The 26950-nt window shown below is 42.0% G+C and overlaps 1 protein-coding gene across 3 annotated transcripts in view; it reads left to right on the top strand.

The window, feature by feature from the left end:
• The window catches only part of chchd3a (coiled-coil-helix-coiled-coil-helix domain containing 3a), a 63876-nt gene that overhangs the window by 8601 nt on the left and 28325 nt on the right, over positions 1-26950 (top strand). For 2 of the 3 annotated variants that reach the window (XM_084573080.1, XM_084573082.1), the window contains 2 exons: positions 375-468; positions 9561-9741. In XM_084573080.1, the coding sequence (XP_084429206.1) occupies positions 375-468; positions 9561-9741 (275 nt within the window). Of the gene's footprint in view, positions 1-374; positions 469-9560; positions 9742-16825; positions 16962-26950 lie in introns of those variants that run through there. The other variant, XM_084573081.1, reaches the window with a different exon arrangement.

The following is a 26950-nucleotide window of genomic DNA, read 5'->3' as shown; positions in this document are numbered from 1 at the left end:
CCGCAATGTCCTTAATGCTTGTGACACACGCTGACATACGGGAGTTCGGCTGCCTGAGGGCCAGGTTTCTGTCCTACGTTGTTTCATTCGTAGCGACTGTAGAGAGAACATGTACTGAAACACTCAATAATAGAGCTGAACATAACTCCTCTGTCAAAATATACTAGTTTAAGTAAGTTTCCCTAACATTACCTAGTTGCAACTTGACTTTTTTCTGTTATGTATCTTACAGTAGAAGAAAAAGCAGCACCATTGTCTTTCCATTTTTATTTCTTACCTTTTAGACTTTTGGCTGTCAGCAAACAATAGCTGTCTCTTTAACTATCTTTCTTTCTGTCTGGTCTGGCCTCTTCTCCTGCTCTTTATGTCCCCAGTGAATGAAGAGGCCCTGAGGAAGAAGATCACTGATGAGCTGCATAAAAGCTTGGAGCAAGACAGGGCCAAGGCGGAGCAAGAGCTGCAAGCCTGGTGAGACACAAACACACGCACACACACACACACACTGTTTTACAGTGAAATGGGACACTAGCTTTTGTTAATGGCCTTGCACAAATGGGTTTGCAAATCACTTTTTTTTTTAAATTTATTTATTTCAGAGGTAAATTGATTGCTATAATTTGTGTTTCAGTATTAAAATTAAGATTCTTGTGGTTTGCTGGAAGTCCGAATCTTTGGTCTCTTCTCCCGGTCCTCTCTCGCCTCATTTCTGATCTTGACCGATTGAGTCGTGTTGCTGCACTGGCGTCAATTCCTGTTCCAGATTTTCATAAGAAAGACATTCTCAGACGTGACCACTTTCCGCTTTCATTAATAGTCAAAAAGGTCAGCACCAGTCTTTCCGATCCCCACTGTTTCCAATTTACCTCTCTTCCGAAGTACATCAGCACTTTTTCCCTACCTCTCCTCGCTCTCCTCTCCTCTCCTCTTCTCGTTCTCTTCCGATCAATTAATCATGTCTGAGAAAGAAGGGCACTATCCCGAGATAATTTCCTGGGTGTTGAGTGGGTGATCCATTAGCCCTGGCTGATGAAGAAACACACTCTTCATGTGAGGGGCATCTTCCATCCCCTCCTGTCTCTTCTATTCTCCACCTTCTTCTCTTCTGTCCGTCTCCTTTTGTGCCTAAAGTAGCAGGTGTACATGCCGTAATTTCGGATAATCGTGCTGCTCCCTCTATTTTAATAGGCCTGGTTGATCTCCAGCAGTTGCTGTGATTAGCCACTAAACGCACCATTGTACAATGTAGGGAAAAAACACAACCATTCTATATCCAGGAGGCGGTGGTGTTAGCCTAGCGATTAGCCTCGTCTTTTGAGGTTCATTCAAGACGAGAGAAATTAACAAGTGGTTTTGAGTAATCGTTTGTGTATTGATTTTTTATTTTTTTTTTTTTGACTGGGGAATTTATTTTTTAATGTAACTGCTTCCTGGAGCTCACTTATTGATGTCTGTTCACCAGAGTAAGTGCTTCAAAATTACACCCCCCTTGCAATTAACTGAAATCACGGTGGCTTTCAAGCCCTCAATTTTTGTTTGTGCTTGGCATGGGCTGCATTTTCGCTTAAGAAGACTTAACTGAACATGGAATGGTAAATAAGCAATCACTGGTTAGCCAGCACTTGAGTGTGTTTGCGCGCAGATGCATATTAATATCAGTTTTTAGTGTGGCCTTTTGCTGTTTGTTTTTCCCTTTTCTCATTTTGTCTCATTATTTTTTGTTGTGCTTGCGCGAGTGTGTATTCGAGCCCGCGTGTTTGTAGTTTGGCAGGCAGTAATACGTGGGACAGCCATCAAAGTGTATGCTGGGAAGCTTAAAAGGTGTAGCTCTGTGATGAGTTAGGACCCGGAAGTATGGGCAGGAAATCAACATAACAGCGTAAATTAAGTGGCAATAACAGAAATAAACAGTTTGTTCTGGAGACTACTGTTTGTAGCGTATAATTTAAAGGGAGAGTTCACCGTAAAATCACCAAGAATGTTTTGGTTTGATTGTCCAAGCCTGGTTGCTACTCATTGCTTTGTTGCTAAAGCGTTGGTCGCCAGTGGACATAGCAAGCTCGAATATCAAATAACATTGACCATGTTGTGACAATACAATGTTACCTAGACATGTAGCACCCACCCATACCAGACCGGGCATCCCCACCCCGTAGCAATGACACTCCTTGGTGGCAGCAGCCATCCCCAGCAGGATGCAGCCTGACACAAACATACACACAAAAACGGTTTAGGAATAACTCAAAAAACATGAAGAACAGCACGCGGTGTTGACATGGCCTCCAAATTCACTAGATCCCAGATCCCAATCCTCTCCCCTCAACCCATAGGACCCAAAGGCCCCCCACTAACAACATCCTGTTACCAGACACCACAGGACACCTTCAGAAGGCCCATGTCCATTCTCTGATGAGTCCCTACTGTTTTGGAGGCAAAAGGGGGACCTATGCAATCATAATGTTACGCCTGATTGGTGTATTTTCAAAATATCGCTAGTATATGGATAGAGCTAGCTCTTCCCGCCTTCACTTCTCTCCATTTGAAAAAAACAAAACAAATACAGTCAATAACACCGTCACTATTTCAGAGTTCAATCCACGTGGGGAATTTGGTAGTAAACAACAGCGTTTGGGGAACTCTGGGTCTGCGTCATATGTCGGTGAACTGTATCAGCCTAACCCATTGGTTGATGCCTCAATTGCGTCGCCTACAAATTTGAGATTTGTTCAACTTCACACCTGCCCACTTTGTGCTTTTTACAACTGTTTTCTTTGCTTGTAATCACTACAATCACTACAGATTCCATTTATTTCTTGTCACCACATCACTACTAGACTCTTCCTGTGGTTACACCCATTACCTCAAATCTTTCCTATTAGTTTGCCATTACTGGGAGATTTAAGAGACTTGGGCTTTCTATAGACATAGATAGATAGAGGAACACATTGCCTCTATTCTCATCTTGGCAGTTTAGCCATAATTAAATTGCAATGGCGAAATAAAAGAAACTTGAATAGGATAGTTCACCTTCATATAATGAATACATGAAGTTTTTTTTTTAGTTGTTTAAGACAAACAAAGCACAGCGATAGTGACCTTTTCTGTGTTTCTAAGACACAGCAAGGAGACTGGATAGGTTTTGCTGCAAAATTTGAGTAAGAGGTTGGAAAAAAGTGCGAGTGTATCAAAGCTCAGCTAACAAGACTGCGTGGTGCCTCACTAGTTACAGAATCCTGCGGCGAAACTGCTGCACAGCAGGAATACAGGGAAATGGAAGAGTGTGCGAACACCCCTGCGAGCAGGAAAGAACACACAAGATACATGAGGCCGAAATCTCAAGGTCAGCCCCAGCAGTTCCTCCTGCAGTTTGTCTGTTGTTAGAATGTGTTTAAAGGATGGGGTTTCTTCTTGATCTCATTAATTTGAAGTAAAAGTAATAATAATGAAATAAATGCATGCAAATTACAAAAGAAAAGTTCGATAAATTTAATACAGCAGCACAAAACATAAAAGGATACAGCCAACCACTGCGAATTGTGTTTTGTTAATGTACGCCTTGGTGTGAAATCTGATGATTTTAACACTCAGTATAATAGTTTAAGGTACACAATTTAAAGGAATTTCAGGATTGGTGGTGGTAGATTAAGCAGTAAATCCTCATTTAGGGTTTAAGACACTAAATGTGCTCCAGAGATTTGGCTTCCCTCGTTTCGGTCTGGTGGGAATGAAGTAAGTTTTGAGTTCATTTAGGTGCAGCCTAAACTGATTTGTAGGAAGGAGCGGGTGCACAGAGCAGATTTGGCTCTGCTTCTTCTCTGGGAGGCATCAGAGCAGAACGAAACAAAGAAAAGGTGGAGAGGGAAGGAGGGATCAGGGTAAGAGAACTCTTACGCCAACCTGTCTATCCTCTCTCAACCTAACACGTCTTGTGTCACCGTTTGATCCAGTTCTTCTCTGTTATTTTCGCTGGCTTTTCTCTACCTTGCCTTCCCTGTCTTATACTGTATCTTTATTCCTCTCGTTGCTTTCTGTTTTACCTTATTTCCTGTATTTCACGACCATATATGTATTCTCTCTGTCTCCTTTCTATATTTTTCATTCTGTTTTCATCATAGTCATGCCCACCCCACCATTCTCTCAATCTCCCTTCCCGTGCATGAAATGCATGCGTTTGATTGTCCAACTCTAAACACTCAAAGGTTAGTTGTTGTTGTGAAACTTCTGCCCATTATTTCAGCATGTAGTCAAGCAGCCTGTGTTTGCTTGTGCAATATAATTGCATGTCAGATTTTTGAGTGAGAACGCTGACCTTCTCTGAGCTTCTGTCTTCCCTTCCCATTAACCAGCCCGTCTATTAAATTCTTTATCGCTTCCAGATCAGACACAGATAGATAGCCAAGCCTACAGATTCTTACATTCTGTTTATTTTTATCTTTCATCTTCGCAAGAAAATTGTATGCTATGACACACACACACAAAACCTCCAGCTCATTTTAAAGGAACTACAAAGTTAGGAGGTTATTAAAAATAAAAAATAAAAGTTCCCCCGTCCAAACTTATTTAGCCAAGATTATGTGTGGGGAGTTGTTATTCTTCCTTAAAAATGTATCTGAATAAGCAACATTTAGTCATTGATCACATCATGAATTTCATCTTTATCATATTCTTACCGTGAGTAAAGCACTACATAGCAACTTTATATCACACTATACCCCATAATAATAAGAGAAATAATTACAGTAATTATATTAGTGGTATTTATAATAACGACTATATTCTTTATTTAGCACTTTCACAGACTTAAAACCAGGACAAAACACAGTACAATTAAATAATTGTCATAGTAACCGCCTTATGCACACAAAGAATCACCTAGTGACCTAAGGAACACCCTAGCAATCACCTAGAAATACCTTGGTATCCAAGGAGACCATCAGAGAAACCAGTGAGCGCCCTCTATAATAATGTCCCACCATCTGTATCTGAGCCTAGCAACAACTTATAACTCCCTCGCACTGTACTAAACACGTGAGAAACCACCTGTTAACACTCTTAACCGTCAACAGACAACAGTCGATCCATGCTCAGCTAGCAAGCACCAACATCAAGGTAACCATCCAGAATGCAATTTACGTACCAAGTGACGTCCCACTGCCCAGGAACATCCTTGCACCTTCCCGTTCACCTAGAAATGCCCCAACACATGCACCAAACCCCTTAGCAAACACCATAGAAACTAACTTGAAACTTGCACTGAAAGCAATTGCAGTGAACACCCTGGCAACAGTCTGTCCATTCCGCTGCAGGGATCATAAAACGGGTGATTCTTGCCGCCTTTAAATCGAGTCATATCATTGCAGAAGTGCTTCCAGTCCTCAATTTATAAGACTCTAAATACATTTGGGGAATAAAATCAGTATTTTTCAGTACTGTAGTTTGCTGCTGATCTGTTTAGTAGAACAGTTATGTTTATTGACTATTCTTTCTCTTGGCTAATCTGCTAAGAGGGTTGAGTCGGTTGTCATTTCTTATATCGTATTGTTGTAGCTCCATGAGACATCCTGACACTACAGAATGATAAGCAGCAGGCCTCAGAACTTTTTTCACAAAGCTAAAAAAAAAAAGGAACCGGTTGCTTTGTAGGAGTTTGAACTTTATGCTCTTGATGTGATATTTGAAGAGACAGGGTGAGAGTGACAGCGTTATCGTCTTTAGGCAGAAAGCTAGTGAAGGGGCTCGATCGTAGCGGTAAGACTATTGCCATTATCTCTTCATAGCTGTGGATAAAGTAGAAGAAGTACTGTGTGTGGCTTTTTCAACTAAACTAGGAGTGCTTGCTGCTCTTTGGAGACTAATCTCCTCAGTGCACTCGCCTTTGTTTCTCATACACTTAAATTTAACTCTCACAGCGTTTTCATAGCACCTACAGTTTGGTGTAGTGTATACGCGCTTCTGTGTCTGAGTCAGAGAGAGTACATAGCGCCATAAAATATTCATAGCCAGCATTCTGCGACATTATTCCTGACATCAATATTGCATTGGGCTTTTAAATGCTTTTGTTTCAAGGAGCTTGGTTCGGGCTTGCACTGCTACGCAGGGCTGTCAGAATCTATCCTGCAGTACGGTATTGAGACACATCTTGCGCAGATGACAGGTAGACAACAGGAAGCATTAACGGGGTGAAGAGCTGAGCAGAGCGACAGATGGTGACTCATGGTGAGTTATCAGGGGACAAGCTCAGAGGCATGAATTTAAATATTCTTTTGTTTGATATTTGTGCAAGGTTTATGAGGTTTACCTGTGGTGAATGAGATGGTAATGGCTTAATGGATTGGGCTTTTGTAGCATTGGCCACTGCTCGTCATTTCTGAGCATGTCTACATTACCTTTTGTTATTAGAAAGTGTGATTAGCACTCACACACACCTTATCCCTTTGATTATAGTTATTTAATGTTAGGTTTCTGATATTTAACCTCTGAAAATAGTGAGTTACTTTATGTTCGACGTACTTGCGCTCTTCCCCTCATCAAATTGATGACACCTCACTGGTTCTGGCTCATCAAGACTCAGTCCAGTGAACAATCAAAACACCGATTACTTGAACAGGATGATCCTCTCTTTCTGTCCAGTACCAGGCCAAACGTCATCGACTTACCCTCCGAAGACATGATATTTTTTCCCCTTAGCATTGGGACTCACTTTTTCCCTCTCACGGTCTGACTCAACCGTTCTTTACCTCAAAGCTCCCCCTTCCCCCCCCAGTGCCAATCTTCTACAGTCGAATGAAAAATGCGTCCAATATCCTGGAGACAGGGCAATAATGACTGGAAAGCAATAGAGGTGAAGCAGACAGATAGCATCCAGCTAGTGATAGCAGTCTTTGCTTGGGTTAGCACTTGTGAGGAAGTCAGTAGGAAGGACTTTTTTTTTTTTTTTTGCTAGGTTCTCTATTTTCTTGGTCTTGTCGTGGAACATTTTACTACTTCTGGGCTCCTTATAGGCAGTATGTCTATGTAATAATTTTACGTTCATCCATGAGATTTTAAATAAAGATTTTTAACTTTTACCGAACAACAAAAATCATGGTATTTTGATATTTTCCTGTTTCTCAATTTGACAAAATGTCTGATAAAGAAATCTGTTTTTCTATTAAGGTGTCAGTATTACTGGTAATTGCTAATGAGAAAGCATGTTGCTCTTAAGACATCATGCCTCTCGGACTCTACAACAAGCCTTATTGTGTACACTATATTAAATTCTACTCTTCCAGGAGTGTTTTGCATGATTACACTTTTCTTGCATTTAGATTTTACTTTGATTGTTTGAATAAATTCATACTCTTCTCGAAATGTTCCTGCTTTTGTTTGCCCACATGGTCAAAATCTGTTTCTAAGAGAAAAAAAAAACTTGTCCCACTTCTGTAATAGCTTTAGCAATGGCCAGAGCTTCTTGAGTAAAGGTAGCTTAGGTGCATTAGCAGTGCAGGCAGGGAGGCGTGGATCGTGGGGGAAATGGTGAATGTAAAAGGCCATTAGGAGGCTCCCTGTGTGTCTGCGTGCGCGTGAGTCGGAGCCTGATGATGGATGGAGTTTGCTGACGTGTGCAGCCCAGTGGACTGTGAGACTGGACATGGCTGGTCTCTCTCCATCTCCCTCCATCTCTTTCTCCCACTCTCTGCCTCACTCCCTCTTTGCTTCACTTCCTCGGGGCCAAACATGTCATGTCGCCACTGCTCACGCTCTCTCCTTCTCTGTTTTTTTTTTTTTTTTTCCCGTGCCTCCCCATCTAATCTCGCCCTCCCCTGGTCTTTGACATTTAGTGGCGTTGCAGGGCAAATGGCAGCTTTAAGACATCAGACATACTTTTATTAGACCTACTTGTCATCTACTGAAAGCGAAAGGTATGGGATGGTGATCCAGCAGACCACGTCTGTCCATCACGGGTCATCGCTGTCTAAATTTTGGGTATATTCACAGGTGAGTGAAGAGAAAAATTAGAAATTTTGAAAAACTGTAAGATATTAAATCTCTTTGACAGATCAGCAGCTGCTTGTAAAATTAAGAAAAATAGCCAAGAGGTGAAAGACCAACTCACAGCTCCTATGCCTATAGCCATACACTTGACATGCAGGACGATGCATTTAAATCATTTTAATGAGCGGTGCACGAAACCTGATGAGGGTTTGAATGAGTCATTTAACTTTTTTGTTCATGAATACCTAAAAAAGTTTTGATAAGTCCCCTTTCAGAAACAACTGTTGTAGTTTAATGCTGCCTGCAAGCTTGTGGTAAAAATAGAGTTGGTTGTGAGAACACTGCTGATTGTTGCATCTGGAAGCCGCCAAGGCTAACAATGTAGCTTATAACTAGGAAATGCCAAGGCATAATGGAGGGATGGAGGCATTTTCCTCAGACATATGATAAAACAAAACTCAATATGACTAAATGACAAGTTGTTAACTAACCATCCACCTTGGCTATGTCAGAAAACACCAATAAATACACCACAACACAAGAACTCGATGGCAGCATATCAGTGCCTCCCTTAAAGACATCATACTGATGAATTAGACCTCTACAGAAGTTCATAGATGGTTCATTTGAATGTGAAGGAATTTTGTATCTCGGGAATGCATCACGCAGCCGGTTAACACTCCCAAGCATTCGCTCGCTCTCCCAAGCGCCTAGATCTCTTTGTTTCTTAGGCAGATGTTTATTAAGAACGTCACCGTCTCCATTCAATCCGTCATAATTCACTCCGGCACCCGCCCTGTCTCTTCTGTGTTTATTTTACCTCGCCTTGACTGTTTGATTCCAAGCACAGGAAGACTTTCAGGGTTTCAGGGATGTTCCTCCGTATTCAATCAAGCACACTGTCACAGAGTAGGGAGTGCGTTGCTAGGCAACTATGAGAACTCGGTGACAGGGTTCAAATGGTGGTCCTGTGTCTGCAGAGAGCATACTGCCTCCGTCGACACCACTTCTACACGGGATTTATGTTTCTTATTTTGTGTAAATGTTATTGTTCTCTGTCTATTACATATTCTTAAGTGTAATTATTTATAGCTGAAGTAAACTGGTTGTACGACAGAGGTTATTTCTCTGTGGCATATCTGGTTTTTCTCTTTCCCTCTCGTGGGTGTGAGTTTATCTCTTTTTCAGTTTTTGTTGACCATTGCTTCTCAATGGAGCAAGGCTTTTGACATTAAAATGAAAATCAATATACAAGTATATTGACCTATATCTGTGTTTCATTGGGACTGTAGTTGCAGTTGTGACCTTTCAATTCTTCTGGGAGGCACTGTGTGTTGTGTGAGGATGGCTGGTGCTATGAAACACCAAAGATGCTGATAGAAAAATTTAGTTTTCTGAAAAATAACACCTAATTTGAGGCCAGTCACTCAGTCATCAGTAAATTTTTGCCGAAGCCAAGTTCAGGTGTGAAGGTACACATGATTGTTTTCTTGGCTTTGCAAATAATTCTTCTGTAATAAAAGTATAACATTTGAGTGTTTTAAACCTTGTCAGACGTGTAAAATGTTTGAATTTTTGATGCTACATAGGCTCCAGGCGGAGAAGGCCCGATTGTCAGCTCAGACCCAGGCAAAGGCTCGGTCTCAAGTCCAGGATGAAGTGTCCAGGATCCTGTCTGCGGAGCGGGCCGCTTCCCAAGAGAGCCTCCACCAATCTCTTGTAAGGGAGAGGATCGTGAGCGAGGATGAGAAGCGTCGTGTTCTGCTTTATGTAAGTTTGTGCACAAGTTATAGCAGCTGCTGTGTACTTCATTAAATTTATCTAGCTCAATATTCCGTTTGAATGGCTCCAGCTCCCATGTGACCCTCCAGGGTGACTGTGATTGTAGTGGATGGATGGATAGGTGGATTGATTGATGGTATCAAACAGACATTTTAATTGTGTTAACTAGAAAACGATGACTCACTCACTCCTGTTCTGTCACACACAGACACACATGTTTGTATGGCTATCTTTGTGAGGACATTCATTGACATAATGCATTCCCTCGCCCCTTATCGTAACCCAAACAACCTCAGCTAAGTGCCTGGCCCTAATCCTAACCATGACCTAACTGTAACCTTTACCCTTAAACCAAGTCTTAACCATCAAACAGTCCTTACTAACCCTAACTTCTTGTAAAGAAGTGAGCACTGGCCAAAATGTCCTCACAATGCACAAATGTCCTCACTCCGATGGTGTAAAACTCACTCATTGAGGACATTCATTGACATAATACATCCCAAGCCCCTAACCATCTCAACTAAGTGCCTAATCATAACCCTTACCCTTACCTTAACCATCTCAACTAAGTGGCTTACCCTTACCCTCACCCTTACCCTAACCATAACCTAAGTGTAACCGTTACCCTAAGACCAAGTCTCAACCTTCAAACAGCCTTGTAAAGTCAAAGTGAGGACCGGCCAAAATGTCCTGGCACAGTAAGATAGCTGTACTAGAGCACACACACAAACACACACTCAGAAGTGAACCATTGGTTGTCATCAGCAGGGCATGAGTTGTACAGTGACAAATATTGGGACTGGGATTTGTGCAGTAATTCAAAGAATTCCATTGTTTTTGTCAACTCTGACTTCCAGAAACATGCACACACACACACACACAGTAATAAAATATATTATATATGACAGTATTTTTTAAGCACAATTTATAAATCAGCCTTATCTACATGATACAAACTTGGAGGACAATTTCACACAGTTACTAAACGTCTCTTTGCTTTAGTTCGATATTGTTGTCCCCTTTGAAATCTTTGCCGCTGTTATGAAATACACCTTCATTTTGAGCAGCCTGTGTCTTTTTTATTTCCTGTAAATTGCCCTTGTAAACATTGTCAGATGAGCATTCCTCACCACGCACACACAGGCAGTGCATTGTTTTCAAAAAGAAAACACATTTTCCCCGGAGTGTGGCCGCTGTTTACAAACCTATGCTATTGATTATATAGCTCATTTCACACGCTCATCGCCGTAATAGAAAAATGAATCATTTTGTTGAGAGAGAGAGAGAAGGAGAGGAGCGTTGACGTATTCCTCGCCGCAGGACAAGTGTATGAGGGATCCCTCATTTGGAACAGCGTTCGGATCGAAAGAAGAAAAAGTGCACAGAGAGAGAGAGAGAGAGAGCGATGGTGCGGGAGTGAGACACATGATGTGTTTTTCCCTTCAGCATCTGTGAAGAAAATTGTTTCAGTCATAGGTTTTCTGTAATTTAATTTCTGTTGCATTTCATAGGGAGGGAGACAAGATGAATGAGGGGAGGTTGGAGGGGATCAAGGGCAAGAAATTAACACCTGCTTTGTATATATTAGATTTGAAGCAGCATAGTGGGTGGTACTGAACTGTCAAAGAGGAGAGTCCTCATGCATATGATTGCCTTCATCTTCCTGAGCTATCAGTACTTAAGAGAGCTTTTTTTCTCTTATAATATGAAACCATCTCTTGCAGCCCCAAGGCTAACCTCGAGCCATTAGCAGGCTTTGAAATGGGTAGAAAATGCTGCATTGGCATTCAATAACACTCTGAGCATACACATGGCCTTTGTTTCATTCTTTGTCATATTTTCTGCTTAAATCCAGTTCATAGTTTCTATTATCCCTCCATTTTTGTCTGCCTCCTTAAAGCTGCTAAAGAAGCTAAGGAATCAGCGTCAGAGGGTTTGGCTGCTTTAAAATTGCGCGTGTGTGTCTGTGTGATAATTTCTTCCATTTGAGCGTTCCTTTGGAGTGCTGAAGTTTTAATAGAATCCGACGGGTTATCAGCAGAGGCGCCGTGCCGTTCGCACCACTCATGTAATTGTCAAGTCGGACGCTTCCACACAGCCAATGTTCTTTTCAACTAGAAATGGACTTCTTGCGTTTTTTCTTTTTTTTTTTTTTTTAAAGGCAGCCTCTCACCCAAGACGTCTCTCCCACCCATTGTCATTTCGCTCTGTGTTTGTCAAACTCCAGGATTGTCCGCCACCCACGGTGAACTCATCTGTGATGAAACATGTTTGTCTTTTGTGTGTGCCCTTCCATCTTCTTTCTGTCTATCTTCTGGTCCCTCGTCATTTTATTTTCCCTAAAAAAAAAAAAAAAGAAGGCCAGTGGCTAAGATATTAAACTTGACACATTAGCACAAGTGTTTTTGCTTGAGCTGCTTTTAACTACCCCTCTCAACAAGTATAAAACCATTTCTGCACATGTTACCCTACAAATTACATTTATATTGTTGTAAAGCGACTAAGCATCAGTAATGGGAAGGTGAAACTGGTTCTGATTGCTGGGCGAAGTCAATAGGTTGATGGAGTAAAAGCTCCAGGGAGAGGTTAGGGCTTGCTGTACTAAGCACATAATCTGGTGGCTAATAGAGCTTTCAGAAGTGATTTGTTAAGTCTCTTTCCCAGTAAACCCGTTCATATATTATGTATTATCTCATAGACTGTACTCATATATCACGGAGTAATTCACCGGTTAATATTCTTATGTAATATTTAGCTCATGTGTTTACTACATTCTAGTGTTGAACCCTCTAATAACTTTGTACATTTGCAACGTCACACGTTTCCCATTGTTTGTCAGTTTAGTTTTATGGCAGAACACTTTTGTGGAGCGTTGACTATTAAGATTGAGCGATGACGCATTATTCCTTTGTGTTCCCGGAAAATGTCTTGGTTTTTGAAGTAAAGTGTTGAGAGTGTTTTGAAAACTGTTGGATTTATCTTCGCCCACTGTTCTGGTGTCAAGAGAAATGACAGTGGTGTTTTTTTTTTCAGTAGGTTGGCAAAAGTTGAGAGAGAGTCGACTACACGGGTAAACATTTCATATATCGTCAGTCAATCTGTCTGCCCAACTGTGGAGGACTGTTGTGTTGTTTTGTTTTTATTTTGGTTTTATATGGACAGAAACAAAGCAGAAAATGTGACCAGAAACAAGGAGGTGGATATTAAATCATGGTGTTGCATTAAGCTTTAAGATCTTTTAAGAATAGCAGATAGACAGGAAAAACAACCAATTGAAAGGTAAGAAACGTTTCTCTACTATAGTACTGTGTGAAATTATTCTTTTTACATCTGTTATTTCCTCTCACTTGTTTTAATTGATTGTGAGTTGACATGAACCCTGCTCTCATGTTCATTGCCACTGGAAAAAAAAAACTCCTTTGTCTATGGCAGCTGTAGTTCTTGTGGTCTTTGTCCGACGTGGTATTGATTTGTGCTGCTCATTAAGAAACAGGTCACGGCGAGCAGCAGGACCCCATACATAACCCTCCTCTACTTCACACACAATGAGAGCAATGCTATCAGCAGTTATGGCTCCCCACGCTCACCTATAATGACCGTAACCTCCACAACCATAGCTGCACCAATTACAGTGACACCCATTATAGCGAGTTGCCCCCAAGACATTGGGTTAGACTTAGGTTGGGTGTCATTGAGGTTATTATTGATTCAGATTCTGCTTGGTTTAGATTTTGTTTTTCTGCGTATTTCACTTCCAATTTTTGACACTTTTTTATTCACCAAAGAAAACCAGATTATGTTCAAAACTAAACCACCTTTGAACTGAGAAAATGTGGGTCATTATTTTTGGTTCAGAAAAGCTAAAATAAAGATTCACTGTTTGCCGACTGGAATAAAATACTGTGTTACGACCACAGTGTCAGCTTTCCAGTTAGGCTACAAGGGGTGATTGATAGGTTTGTGGTTCTTGTTGCATGCATCTGCTCTGAGTGATTATGCAGAAAGTTTGAAGTTAATAACTTTTGTGGTATTTCAGATTCAGGTAATTGAAAATTACAATACAGCTGTCTGGCAAAATTCAGAACATCGACCTTCGTGCAGTCATTCACCACCTCACTGTTAAGGGCTTGTGAGAATCACATCAGGAAGTTCGTGTAAGGACTTGAGAACATGACGGTAATACTAAGGGTGGGTGCACCTTTTTACAGCATGGTGAAGGAGTTAGCTCCTGAATTTAAGTGTGACAGAAAGATTTCTAAGATTACCTTTGCCCTGGAAACACGGTTACTATCACCACACTGCTGTCCATTGACAAGATCCACAACAGGATCTTGACGCATTGACAAATAACACAACAGTACGTGGGCTAGATTAAAATATAAATGTGCTAGGTTCTCAAAAACATCCTCCTACCTTGGCCACAAAAAGAATCAATCACCCCTTGTACAAGACAGTACATCAAATCAATCTGATTAGATTGGTATGAATACCCAAACATATTATTTATTGAAAGCAAGTTTGCCTTGTCATAAATCACAAGTGGAGGGAAGGCCTTAGATGGTTTGTACCACCCTTCTGGGAATGCTCGTCTCCCGGGCATTTCCACCAGCAGTCATTCCCCGCCCCGTCAAGCTGACTGGCAGCAGCCAGCCAGCAAGTCTACCGGTAATTGAAACTTCACAGGCATATGGGCAGGGGTGTGTGTTGTCCCCATCATTGATGTTGGGTTTCTGGGGTTCTGTTGTCTGAGGGGAACATGTTTGTTGTCAGCGATCACACATGTTCTGCCACTCAGAGGGGAACCACAGGAAAGGGTATCGCTGGCATTCACATGGGGTTGATGTTAGTTTTAAGCACAGCTGTATATGAGATTTCTGCATGGACTAATAGTAGATGATACTTGCGCCCTTTTGTGTGTTTTTTTAGATAGCTCTTGAATAATTGGAATTTGGTCCTTTGGCCAGACCAGAAGACCCTTCCTTTCCTAGACAGTGGCTACAACATCCATGAGTTACACTAAGAAACAAAACACGTCATTGCTTGTTTTGTCTTTTACTTGCTTGACAACGTAAGACTCTCTTAGACTTCTCTTTGTTTTGTCAAACGAGTTAATAGCTTGTTGTGGAAGAACTGTGATTGGTAGCTTTATATGATCAAGACAACCTCATCATAAACCCAGGAACATTAAGGAACACGTGAGACCAGTATATGAATAAGCTCAATACAGAGATAATCTTGTCCTTAGGTACTGACAATTTAGGGCTTGAGGCAGAGAGATATAAACGCAGCCTGAATGAGTCATGCAACTCTCTTATTCACAGTCCATCTGTCAGTGCACACATCTGTGTTTTTAATGAAATCTGAGACCTCCACCGTCCCCTCTTCAACAACTCCGCTCCCCGCTGAGCCGAACTGGTCTGGTGGTCGATCAATCACTGGCCATAGCGTCTCACCCAGACACAGGCTTCTAACCCTGAGGCAGACTTTTCAATCAAACCCAGAGTCATCAATCTTTCCTTGCTCCAAACAGAGGTTTATTTGGGCGGGGCAGTGGTTTTGTCTGCCATTGGCAACTGGTCCAAAACAGTCAAATCTTATATTTATTTACCATCTGGTCGTAAAGAACTGGAAACAGGCTTCCAGTGTCCCCAATAAGCATCGTCAACTTTGATTGAGGTATAGCCTGGTCTAGATCTATGTGTGTATCACTTTTGCTCAAAGATGTCAGCAACAAAAAAAATGTTTATTTTGGATATGGGTATGTTACCCAGTAAGAAAAGCATGCAACATGTGCAGATATTCCGTTTAGAGCCTGGTTCTACCTATCAGCTCTGTAGTGGTTTATCATGCTTTTGTCACTCCATCTGTTTACATCTTTATCTTTTTCTCATACACGCACACTGATATACACAAACCAGCCGGTAATGGGATGTTCCGTGATTTTTCCACCACCTCTGCTGTCACAGCAAGGGATAATGCAGCATACCAAGAATGTTTGTTTGCTCCCTGCACACTCAAACACACTCAAACCAACACACACACACCATGTCCGTCCTGTCAGAGCTCCGAGAAAATCAGTACCTACTCTTTCCTTAAACTGTGTTCCATTTGATGCTTGGCTGGCTTGAAAATGACTTTGAGTAAAGCTTAACATTTTAATGCAACAAGCCCCCCCTCCCTTTCCACCCTCTTTGCTCACTCTGGTAGTCTTCCCTTTTCCATCCTTCACAAAACTGCAGTCTCCAGCAAATGTCCTGCTATCTTTTTTTTTTTTTTTTTTTTTTTTTTTTTTGGTGGGAGAATCTTGTGTACTTCACATGCACTTTAGATACAGACGACTGGACCCTGCTGATAATGGGCCGACAATTTAATTTCCCAGGTATTAAAGGAGACTTGCTGGGTTTTGAATTGGTGCCGGTTGGTGGTATTTAGAAATCTTTTTCTCTAAAGTTTTGTCTTTTCTCAACATCACAGAGTGTAAGACAGATTGGGGGGAGGAAAGGTCCTTATGTCTTTTCCTTTTGAATGAGATAAAAAAAAAAAAAAGGTAGGCTAGAGGTACTCTGTGATTTACATATATTTTGGATTTGCTCAGCTTGCTGAGAACAAATTCTACTGCAAGAGTAACACCTGTCAAGATTGACGTGACTGGATTTCAGAGAGTACTTGCTTTTATTGTTAGTTAAGAATTAACTAACAGCTCAGGTGATGAATTAGTGTAGGGGTTAGTCTGTTGTGTTGTAGACCTCATTGCAGACAACACTCACTGGATTTGTTCTAAACTCTTGTTTAAAAATGTGAATGCCGCCACATTCAATGAACCACTGCACAGAGTTTCATTGAATTAGCCTAGAGGGGAAATGTATCTGTCAATGTGGATGTATCATAAAGATTCCAGAAAGTTGGAAAGACAAAGATTTTGTTTTCTCAATGGACGCAGCATAATAAAATGTTTGTCTACAGTATTAATTCAACATAAACGAAAAAAATTGATCAGTTCTGTCTGAAGCACCATCTATTGGTCTGTTTTTCATCTTTTCTGTGTTACTCTCTCTCCCTCTCATCTTGGAAGGTGCCCACTCAGCCATCCTTTACATATTGGCAGCAGCACTTCACCCCAGCCCGGGATGTGGTGCCCACACACCGTGCCAGTATTAGGGTTAGATGGGAGGTTAGGCTCTAATTGGCGGGGCATGTGCCTGGCACTCTGCGCCAGGCACTCACCCTGTCAGCTAATTGGCACGGCAAGCGGACAGCGGCGGGGCTTGGATATGGCAGCACTTCGATTGATGGATAGATACTGGTGTCAGGAAAACTTATTTTTGAGAAGAAATCGTGGATAGTCAATTTAGTGCCTCCACTTCACTGCGCAATGTATTTAGTTATGTATTCATCCCATTTGTTCTAAACATTTTGGAAAGCTGAGTTGAATTATCGTATTACGCTGTGAGCATTTTCATCTTTGTCTGATTCTGATTCGTAATTAATTCAACTTGTGTAAACAACATCGACCTCACTGAATAACACTTACATGATAGGCATAACTGAAAATTTGAGATTTGTTCTTTTCAGTCAAGCAAGAAAAAATATCCAAAAAAACTGTTTGCCTCTGTGTATGTTTTGCAATAGTCTCTTTCTGGTTCGTATTCTCTGTTTCACTTGGTCTAGCTGCCAATTAATAAGCCAGATTTTGAAGTACAAAGGCAAGCAAAGCAAGCATCCTGAGTTCACTGCACTGCACATGTGTGCTTCAGTCTAGTAGATATATTGGAAGTATAATATGACAGGTATTTTCTTTTGAGCTTGTCCCTTTCATTTTCCCGTTCTTTCTCTATGTTTTCCCTCTTGACTTTGACAGGAGAGCGGTATTAATGAGGTTCTATGGAAGTGAACAGTCGGCTCGGCTAATGGTGCTAGAGGGAGTGATTTTGATTGAACGATGGAGAGACCTTAAACATATGGAGGGAACAAAGATCAGAGGGGAGTTGAGAACGCGGCAAACTGCAAAAAAAATCATGGTGAGATATACAGTAGCAGCACCGAGAGAATGGAAAATGATAAAAAAAAAATATGAGAATAAATAGCAGCACGGGAAGAGAGCAGAAAGAGACAGGTATTGATTCATAAAGCAGTTTTCTAAACAAGGTTACAAAAGCCAATTGGGAAACAAGCCAATCAAACACAGCTCTTAAAAGTACATGAAAAGTGTAAACTTTGAACAGAAGTCCAATAGCAGCAACATTACAGTGTCAGGAAGCAGAAAGTCTTCTGGGAGAATCGGATGAACAATTTTTATTTACCCCTGATGAATGAGTAGTCTAACCTGTGATTTAACATCAAATGATGGGGAAGTTCGTCTTTCCTGTTCATTTCTTGACAGTTGTCTTCTGGTGGCAGCTAACGGTTGGTAAGTAGGGCATCAGTGAAGGCGGGAAAGGCGCGTATTCGTTTGAAGAGGTGAACGGATTAGAGGTGACCCTGAATCTGCTGACAAGAGCTTGATAGGCAGAAGCTTAAGGTGGACGGTGGCCCCCTCCCAGCTTCATCAGCCCTGAGAAGACCACCTGCTGCTGGATGGAATGAATATGCATTAATACACAGCGTGAGCACACATGCTGTACAGTATGCCCACAGCCGAAATCATGCAAGCATTCAGCCACCTACACTTTGATGCTCTCAAACATGAACACAGATTCAAGTGAAGATTCACACGCTGCGGCCGCATGCCGCTTCCGTTACCCATAAGGTCCAATGTCAGCAACACAACCTGAGGCTGTCTCTTCGTCTCCCTGCATGTCTTCTCCTATTGTCCTCCCCTCCACATTCCTCTCACCTTCTTTTTGCTATAGGTTGTTCCACCTTTCTCTCTTCTCCACTAACTCTCGCTCTCATTATCTTTGCTCCCTAGGGACATCTGTTGTCCAAAGACAATATGGCTTTTTCTACTATCAGGTCATTCACTGTGTCCTCTGCCGTCAAGTAAAGGAATTTTCTGCCACTGGTTTATGTACAGTGTCCGACTTGATGCATACTAGGATTCTACAAACTTGTTTTCATCTGTCACCTTCTGCTCTCTGTATTCCTTTACACTCACAGCTTGCTGTTAAACAGGGGTGTGGTCTAGAATTATAAATGAATGAAGGGTGTGTGTCCAGTAAAAATTAAATCTGCATCCTGAAAAACAGTTTGTAAATGCAAATATACACCATATTTAGTGTCTTCCAAACTTAGTGAGCTCAGTGTTTAACGTTTCATTCTGTCCTACTTGTATTTGGCTCAGTGCTGCTTTGATTTATCAAGAGGCACTAGCTCTCATAATTGTTATCTTTCTTGTCCGTGTAGGAACAGTACTGTTGCAGTGTTGTTGTTCTTGGCTCAATCACACTTCTGTCTCCTCCTATATATCTCTGCAAAAACACCTGAGTGTCTTTTTGCTTCGTTTCATCCTTAACCCCTTTGTCCTCGGTTCCCATCTTGACTGAGGCCTCCTCCGTACATGCCCCTCATGTCTTGGTAATGAACCCACAGCTCTTCATCTTCCCTTGTGTGTTGGACATGACAGATGACTCGGGACCTCCAGAGGTTCGCTCCCCAGGGATCTAGATAAAGGCAACTCCAACCCCAACATGATCAATCAATCAGTTTACACCGCGGGCGCCCGATCAGCCAATTAATCAATCTTTGAGCGAGCAGATGTTGTTGCTGTCCCTCAGCAGAGGAGCTGGCAGTGAAGTGGTGGAGGTGGTGTCTCCAACAAAGGCTGTGTGCCTTGAAGTGTCTGGGACCAGAAAAAGTGATTTTTCATATTTCTACCATGATTTCAACCTTTGTGAGCTCACTGCTCGTATGTTAAGCCCAGTGTTTCATTTCTGAGAACATCACAATGGAAACAAAGCTCTAGTCATCTAAGTCCTTGTAAGCTTTATGGCTTATATATTTGCTTAAAATAAGCTAGTGTAGTTAAGAAACATCTACCAATTTTCGAGACTTGCAACAGAGATGTAAATGTGTGAGTGGGTCGTCACCCCTGTCTCAGCCTCATTAAAGCCAGCTGGATCAGATCAGGCCCTCTGTTGACCCCTGTCAATGAACTACAGACTCCAAGGACACTTCATTTTAATGTGTCCTTAAACAGTCAGCAGTTAAGATACATGCACAAACATTGAGACACCCACGCTCACCACCTACACACCTCTTGGCCTTTGGTCCCTGTCCAAGCCTCTTGGTTCCCTGTCCTGGGCAGGTCAGCCCTTTGACCCACCAGGTCACTGTGTCATTACTCACTGTGCTAAGAGATCTCCAGGGGGAGTCATTTTTTTCTGTAACCTATGACGCTTGTGATGTTTTTCTTCCTTGACAAGGCAGGTCAAGTTACCAAAGTTGGCTGGATATTAAAAAAATATATTTAATTTGAATAATGCTAGAGTCATGAAACTAAGGTAACATGGCCTGACAAGTAATTAATTTATTTGACAGTTTTGGTTATCTGCCTTATGGCCACAGTTTCCTACTGAATGCCAACAAACACCTGGTGGGCAAGATCTGCACACTGCTGTCGTGTTGGCATATACTCTGGATTCCTTTCGGTATTTCCACCGCATAAGCAAGCATCACCGTTCCTGCCACATGCCCAGTGGGGAAAAGGGCAAAACTGTATGGAAAATTAATGATAGCTCTGCCTCTTTTGACTCCAGCTCCACTAACCTACATTTCCAAGAAAGAGGTGGCCCGGTTGTGACCTTGTTATGATGTGAGTGGGCGACCATACTGTCGAGTTTATTTTGGGCCGTCCTTGTGGCTCAGCAACCTTTGTGCAAGTTCTTTACTTTCTTCCCATGCTGTAAACTATGGAGCGAAGTCAAATCATTTTTTTCTTACCATCAGTCTGTATAATATAGATAGTAACTGCCAATATGATGCTTTCTTACTACAACCAAACTACACCTTAAGATGCAGACACACCAAACTGACATCAAAGAACTACCGTCAACAAAGGACAACTATCCTGTCCAACGTGTAGCATCACGTTGCCTGAGTCTAGGCCGGAAATTTGTACTTGAACACAAAGTCTACAGCTAACATCCAATTAACATATAGGTTCTATGCCTGCACGAAAGGAAATAACTCTTCATTTGTCATTCAATAGGGGACTCGTACCAAGTTTGTACTTGGTACGTTGGTAGTTGGGAAGCTAGGAAGAGCTACAAACTGTCAAACAGAGCTGGCATCTCCTGAATCAAAAGAGCCTTCTATGTGTGCCCTTTGAACTTCTTCATGTCGTTTACCTTTGTCTTCTCTGTGTCTCCTTTCATGCACTGATTTGCTAAGCTGATCAGCCAATCAGAGTGATCTCCTTGACTGACTCATTCCACTACCGGTTCGTCATTCACCACAGGGGTCTAACTAGTGCCAACAGAGTGGGAGACACTACAAATGCTAGAGTCACCGACTTTCAAATATGGTGCATACCGGCAAACGCCGTCAGCATGGTCTCTCTTGCACTCAGTCACTCTGATTAAAAATTGTTGGATTGTTAAACAGCATCAGAACCATGTGTGTTAATTGTTTTACTGTTGGCATTATTAGCCATTGTTTAGCCCATTAACAGACTGCACCATATCTGACATGATTTCATTGCCCATAACCCCAACATCTCCCTTGGAGACTAATAAATAGCCATGAAGTGAACATAACAGGAGCTCAGTAAATCCCCACGATGCTAATTGAACAAAATTAATAGTTTCTGATGGCCTTTTACAACTACTGCTATCAGGACTGACATTAGTGAAACAAAGGGTAAATTGAATCCTGAAAGAAAGTGGTACTGTGGTACCCTTTTACTCTCCATCATTTAGATTCGATTTGCCAGTGATGTCTTTAAAGGATACAATTGCATTGGTTTTAGAGGCAGTTACAGAATGAGCCAAGATTTGTGGAAGGGAAGTGTGTCTGTAACACTTTTGTGTGATAGCCTGTAGGAATTAATTTGTGGCAAAAAGTGAGAAACACTTTTTCTTCCAACCCACGGTTTCTCCTGTCTTCAGGCGTGAATTGTTCACCCAACAACTGTCAAGAGAAAAAAAATCTCTTTCCAACTACCTTGTCATCCATATTCCATTCACACGTTGACCCATCTCTACTCTTCCTTTCATCTTCTCAACCCCATGAACGTCCCCTTCCCTGCCTCCCGCCATCCATCTCTAACCTCCCACATGCCACCTACACCTCGACCGTGCTAATTAACAGCAGAACACGGTCACATTGTGCTGCCCTTTGACCTCCTCCCTGCCTGTCGGAGCACACAGGACTTGAGGCTGGCGGCTTCAGTATTAGTTTGTCACAGAGCCCCGTCGCACAAGTCTGTGATAGATGGGCCCTGGTGAACGACTCTGACCCACCGTGCTGCAGCGCTCTCTTGGATGGTGTGAGGGAGCATTGATTATGATACTACTTGTGACAGGGGTGAATCAGAGCCGAGCTGACGGCGGCAGGGGGGGTTGGGGGGTAATACAAAAGAGATGAAGGTTATGGATGAGGTGCTGTTAGTTAATGTGATGAGATTTGATTTGTGCTCTATCGATCATGGCATCTTGCAAGATTATTTTCATCTAGCTATGATTTATACGCATGTAGCAGGCGTACAGGGAAACAAAGTCAACTCATTATATTACAATACAGAACTCTCCATTGTTGAGGTGTGAAATGAAAAATGTAATATGTACAGAATTTCTAAGAGCCATAATCCGATTTTCTTTCTACTTAAGCAATGAAAAGGTTATTTGTTTGGATGAAATTATATTTATGCGGCTGACAGCTGGTGTTAGGAACTTGTTATGAGCTGAATCCTATCACAAATTATATCATAAAAACCAAGACAATGCCGTTTAAGCAAGTAGTTCTCAGCCTTTTTACCCCCAAAGGTTTTTCACTCTTTAACTGAGCCATAACAAGATAAATGTTTTGGTTTTTTTTTACCTTTTCAGGCCTCTAAACCTTATGAATTTAACAAGACAAGGAAGGAAACTATAAAGATATATTGTCATGTATAAATGACTTTATCACAAGAGAGAGACCCATATATTGTCACACAGTATCTGTACATACATATATATATATTAATAGGGACCCATGGATAAGTCCTAAACCTGCTGAATCCTGCAGATAAGAGTTATTTTTATTTCAGCCCCTTGGAAAGCTTTAAAAGAAAAAAACAGCAAGTGTCAGAACACTTCAAACCAAAAAGCAGGTGTGAAACAAAATAGAGTATATGGGAGAAATTCAGGGAGAGAACAGGCGGCGGGTGGGTTGGTGGGTAGGCATTTTGGATGTGTAGGGGAGGGGGGGGCTGACGCAGCAAAATCCACCTGTTCTCATCCCTCTTCCAGCCTCCTCCCCTCCGCCTCCTCTCTTCCGCCCTTGCGCCCAAACTGCGGCAGTCGGCTAATTAAAAAACATGGCTGTCCTTAATTATTCAGCGGCTGGCTAATTGATATTCACAGAGGCGTTCACCTCGCCTAAACGATTCGTTTAATCTGACCACCGCCGTCTCACTTTCCACCGCCTGTCACCCTCAGCCATTGTGCTACTGTACTCAATAAGAGACTGGGAAAAGTTTGACGTGGTGTTCCTGGGATACAAATAGTAGCGCGTGGACTATTTTTGTCAAGGGTTGCTGCTCTGGAAAATGAGGTTGAGTTAGTGTGGCCTAAATGAATTACATCATCATCTGGAGTTTTGCTCGTAGAATAGAGATAACTCAACATGACAGTGGTTGTAAGTCATTGTCTAGGGAAACAAATCTAGATTTCACAGCCGGGAATTTATAACGGTGTCATATTCACAGTTTTTTTGTTTCGTCTTTTCTCTCTTTTACTTTCTAAAGTTATAAAGATACACTTGGCCCAGGATCCGTGTCCCATCAAACAGCCAGTTCCCCATTCTTGACACCTCCATTGATAAATTCATCGTCCTCTTTCTCTTTGTGTCTTATCTCTCTGTTCTGTTCTGTTCTCAAGTTCACTTCCATTTTCTTGTCTAATTCTGCCCTTCTCCTCTTTCCTCCCCCAACCCTCACCCCTCCCCAGCGACCGCCTCTTCATTAGGGGAACAAAAGGTGTATGGGCAGTGGTGAAGTCTGTCCTATTGTTTGGCCTTTGGTATGATTAGATTATCTTTAAAGTCTTCTGAATGGGATTAATCAGTCAGAAGTAATCCTGACATAGTGTGTGTGTCCGCGTGTGTGTTGTCAAAGAGGACGGCCAACCTGCTCGCATGGAAATTGGACGCGTGCACGCGCTCACATACACAGACGTTCACATATGCACACACACAGAAGCGAACCAAAAAAAAAAACAGAAACGAACGGAAATCCCTGGGTACACATTTCTGTCACCACCTCTCGTCTTTTAATGACCCCTTTAGTCTCGCCTTCAGCGCACATTTATCTCCCCACCCGCTCTCTGTGGGTACAGCTGCTCGGGGCTGGCGCATGTGTGCGGTGATGATTTGTGCGTTGCAGATCAGTGTCTGAGCCATTGTTTGTGTCTCAGCGTCTGCGTGCATGTTTTGTCTTTCGCTGCAAAGTCTTTAGTCACCACCTACCAGCGTAACATCGCGTTTGGACACACTCGTGACAGTACACAACCCCCTGCCAATCCTCTCCTCTGTGTTTCCGCCACGTCCCATCATCCTCTGTTTCTTCATCCTAAATTGAGCTGTTGGTGGGAGACAGTTATTTGGCACCTTGACGCCAATCTCTCTCAAAAACTTTGCCAATCTATCCTAGAGGCCATGATTGCAGGCTTTGAATCGATAACATGTTTAAAGGTCATAATAGTTCTACTTCTAGTGTACTTACAGCATACTTTGAAGGGTGTTCTTCAGGGTACAGTCATCCAGCACTATGATTTAAGATGAACTTCATTCCAATGTGAAGTGCAGGCAGCTTTAGCTTTCGTGTTGCACTGGCCATGCAATAGCACTTCAGACTAGTGAGGGGACACAATGGAGACAATCGTCTGTCCACAGCAATAAGGCTGGCTAATGTTAGGTTGTGCTGAGAACAGCAGAGACAGCAGCGGCAGCTCGGTCATGGTGTTGCTTTGCTGAGTATTGTCAGGAAAGTGATGAAGTGGTGAAGTGGTTTTCTCTATATCTGGCTTCAGAGATGACATAATGGTTGTGTGTATGCAGGTGTTTGCCTGTGTGGGCAGGTGTCTGTCTTCGTGTGTAGCGGGCAGGCTCGGAGCATCCCCTTGACTTTGAAACTTCCCCCACTCATCTTATGCGACAACAGCCCCTCTCTGAGACTCCTCACCTATCCTCATCATAATGCATAGAGCATGTAGATTTGCCTGCAGAGTGTTGAGCAGCCAAACACAGATGGTTATCAGTGTAGCAGAGATTGGGTAGCGCATTTTTTTCCCCCCCAACCCTACGCTGTATTCTCTTCATACTTGTCTCCTTCAGCTTCCTATAGTGCGTAAAGGAAAAGCCTGCAAGGCTCTATCTGTGTGGCTGGTTTCAATATGGGACAATCTCTGCAGCATTTTGGTGCACGTGTGTGTGTCTTTGCGTTCATATGTATGCAAACCCGCGCATGTGCACACATACATGGTTTATTGTTATATTATTCTTCACACGAGTCATGTGTGCAAGCGCAGGTGTGTATATATGCCAGGGAGAAAGGAGATTTAGAGGATGAAGTGTGAGTATTGAAGCAGAACAGTGCGGCAGCCAGTCGCCACCAAGCTTCTGAATACTAAACTTCCCAAATGTCACTTTGAAGAAGTTCATGGATGAATCAGTGCCTCTTTACACTCGTTCTCTTTTCTCTCTCTCTCTCTGACTTTTTATTCAGGAGATTGGACAGAACTTAAGTCTAGAGGTCTTTACGTTTCCCTAGATGCAACAGGTCTCTCTCACTGTTTCTGCATGATAGAGTCCAGTATTTCTTTTCCCTTCACTCTTTTTTGACATGATACATTCTTCTTTCCTTCAGGTTATTTAGATAGTTTGAAGACAGGCTTCCACAGCTATATATAAGGTGATGATTTCACCGTATTTCTGACATCTTAATGAGGGAACAGTGATACAAAGACTCCATCTCTGTTTATTTTATAAATTCTACATACACTTTTTCAAAATTAATATACATTTGCTCTAATCAAAACTTTGCTTGATACAACCCCCAAGGGTTAGAGTTTTTGATTACAGTCGTTTTTGATTTGCCCTCAATCTTGGTGTGATGGTTAGGTTGTTTCCTCTCTCTCTGAGAGCTGTTATTATGTCTTATCTTTGCTGTATATTACATAGAAAGTCAGCCGTACGTTTAGTGAAGGTCACTGTAGAGGTGAGGACAGTGGAGATAGGTAGGCTGGGTAAATATATATGCCAGACCATGATGCTTGTTCGCACTGAGAACTGATGGTATCTTCTTGGCCTGATAGCAGTTTTATCAAAGACTGAGCACAGGAGGACAAAGAAAGACCTGAAGTACCTGCCGATGCATGATGAGTTTCATACACATGGATGCATAATTGAGATCTGTATGCACTAAGCAAAATGTGCACATATTTCCATGCATCCAGAAATGATCTCTTTGGGTATATGTGTGCGGAAATCTAAACCTCCAAACCTCTTCACTTTTGCAGGTAACTGTGTTGTAACATAAATATTAAATTGATAAAAGGGCCATTGTTGTCCTTCAGTTTACATTCAAGTAATGAAGACAAAACATTCATGACTTTGTAGACGCCCTTAGGACTTCTTAGGTAAGTCTCTAGAGACTTTGAATACCTGAATCTGAGATTTATTCTGAGTGACATTCCTAGTGTATGAGAGATGTCTGTAAATTGCCATTTTGAAGTCCACAAATATTCAACAGGGTTTAAGTATTGGTTTTGGCCCCACATCCTGATGCTGCTACCACCATGCTTCACAATAGGGGTGTTGTTACACAGTGCCTGTTGTTTGCCAGACACAGTGCTTGGAGTTCTAACCACAGAATATTTGTTCTTACATGCTCAGTTTAAATACTGTTTCTCAAACTCCAACCAGGCTGTTGGATGCTTTTTACTCAAGAGTGGTTTCCATGTGGCCACTCAACCTGAAAGGCCTGATTCACAATGTTCCGCTGAGAGAGAGAGAGAGAGAGAGAAGTTCTCCCATCTCTGCAAAGGACACAGCTCTGAAGCTT

This window comes from Chelon labrosus (genome assembly GCF_963514085.1).
Source record: "Chelon labrosus genome assembly, chromosome: 23".
In the NCBI taxonomy this organism is placed as follows: domain Eukaryota; kingdom Metazoa; phylum Chordata; class Actinopteri; order Mugiliformes; family Mugilidae; genus Chelon; species Chelon labrosus.
Note: the sequence above shows the minus strand (reverse complement) of the source record. Positions and strands in the feature narration are given on the sequence as shown.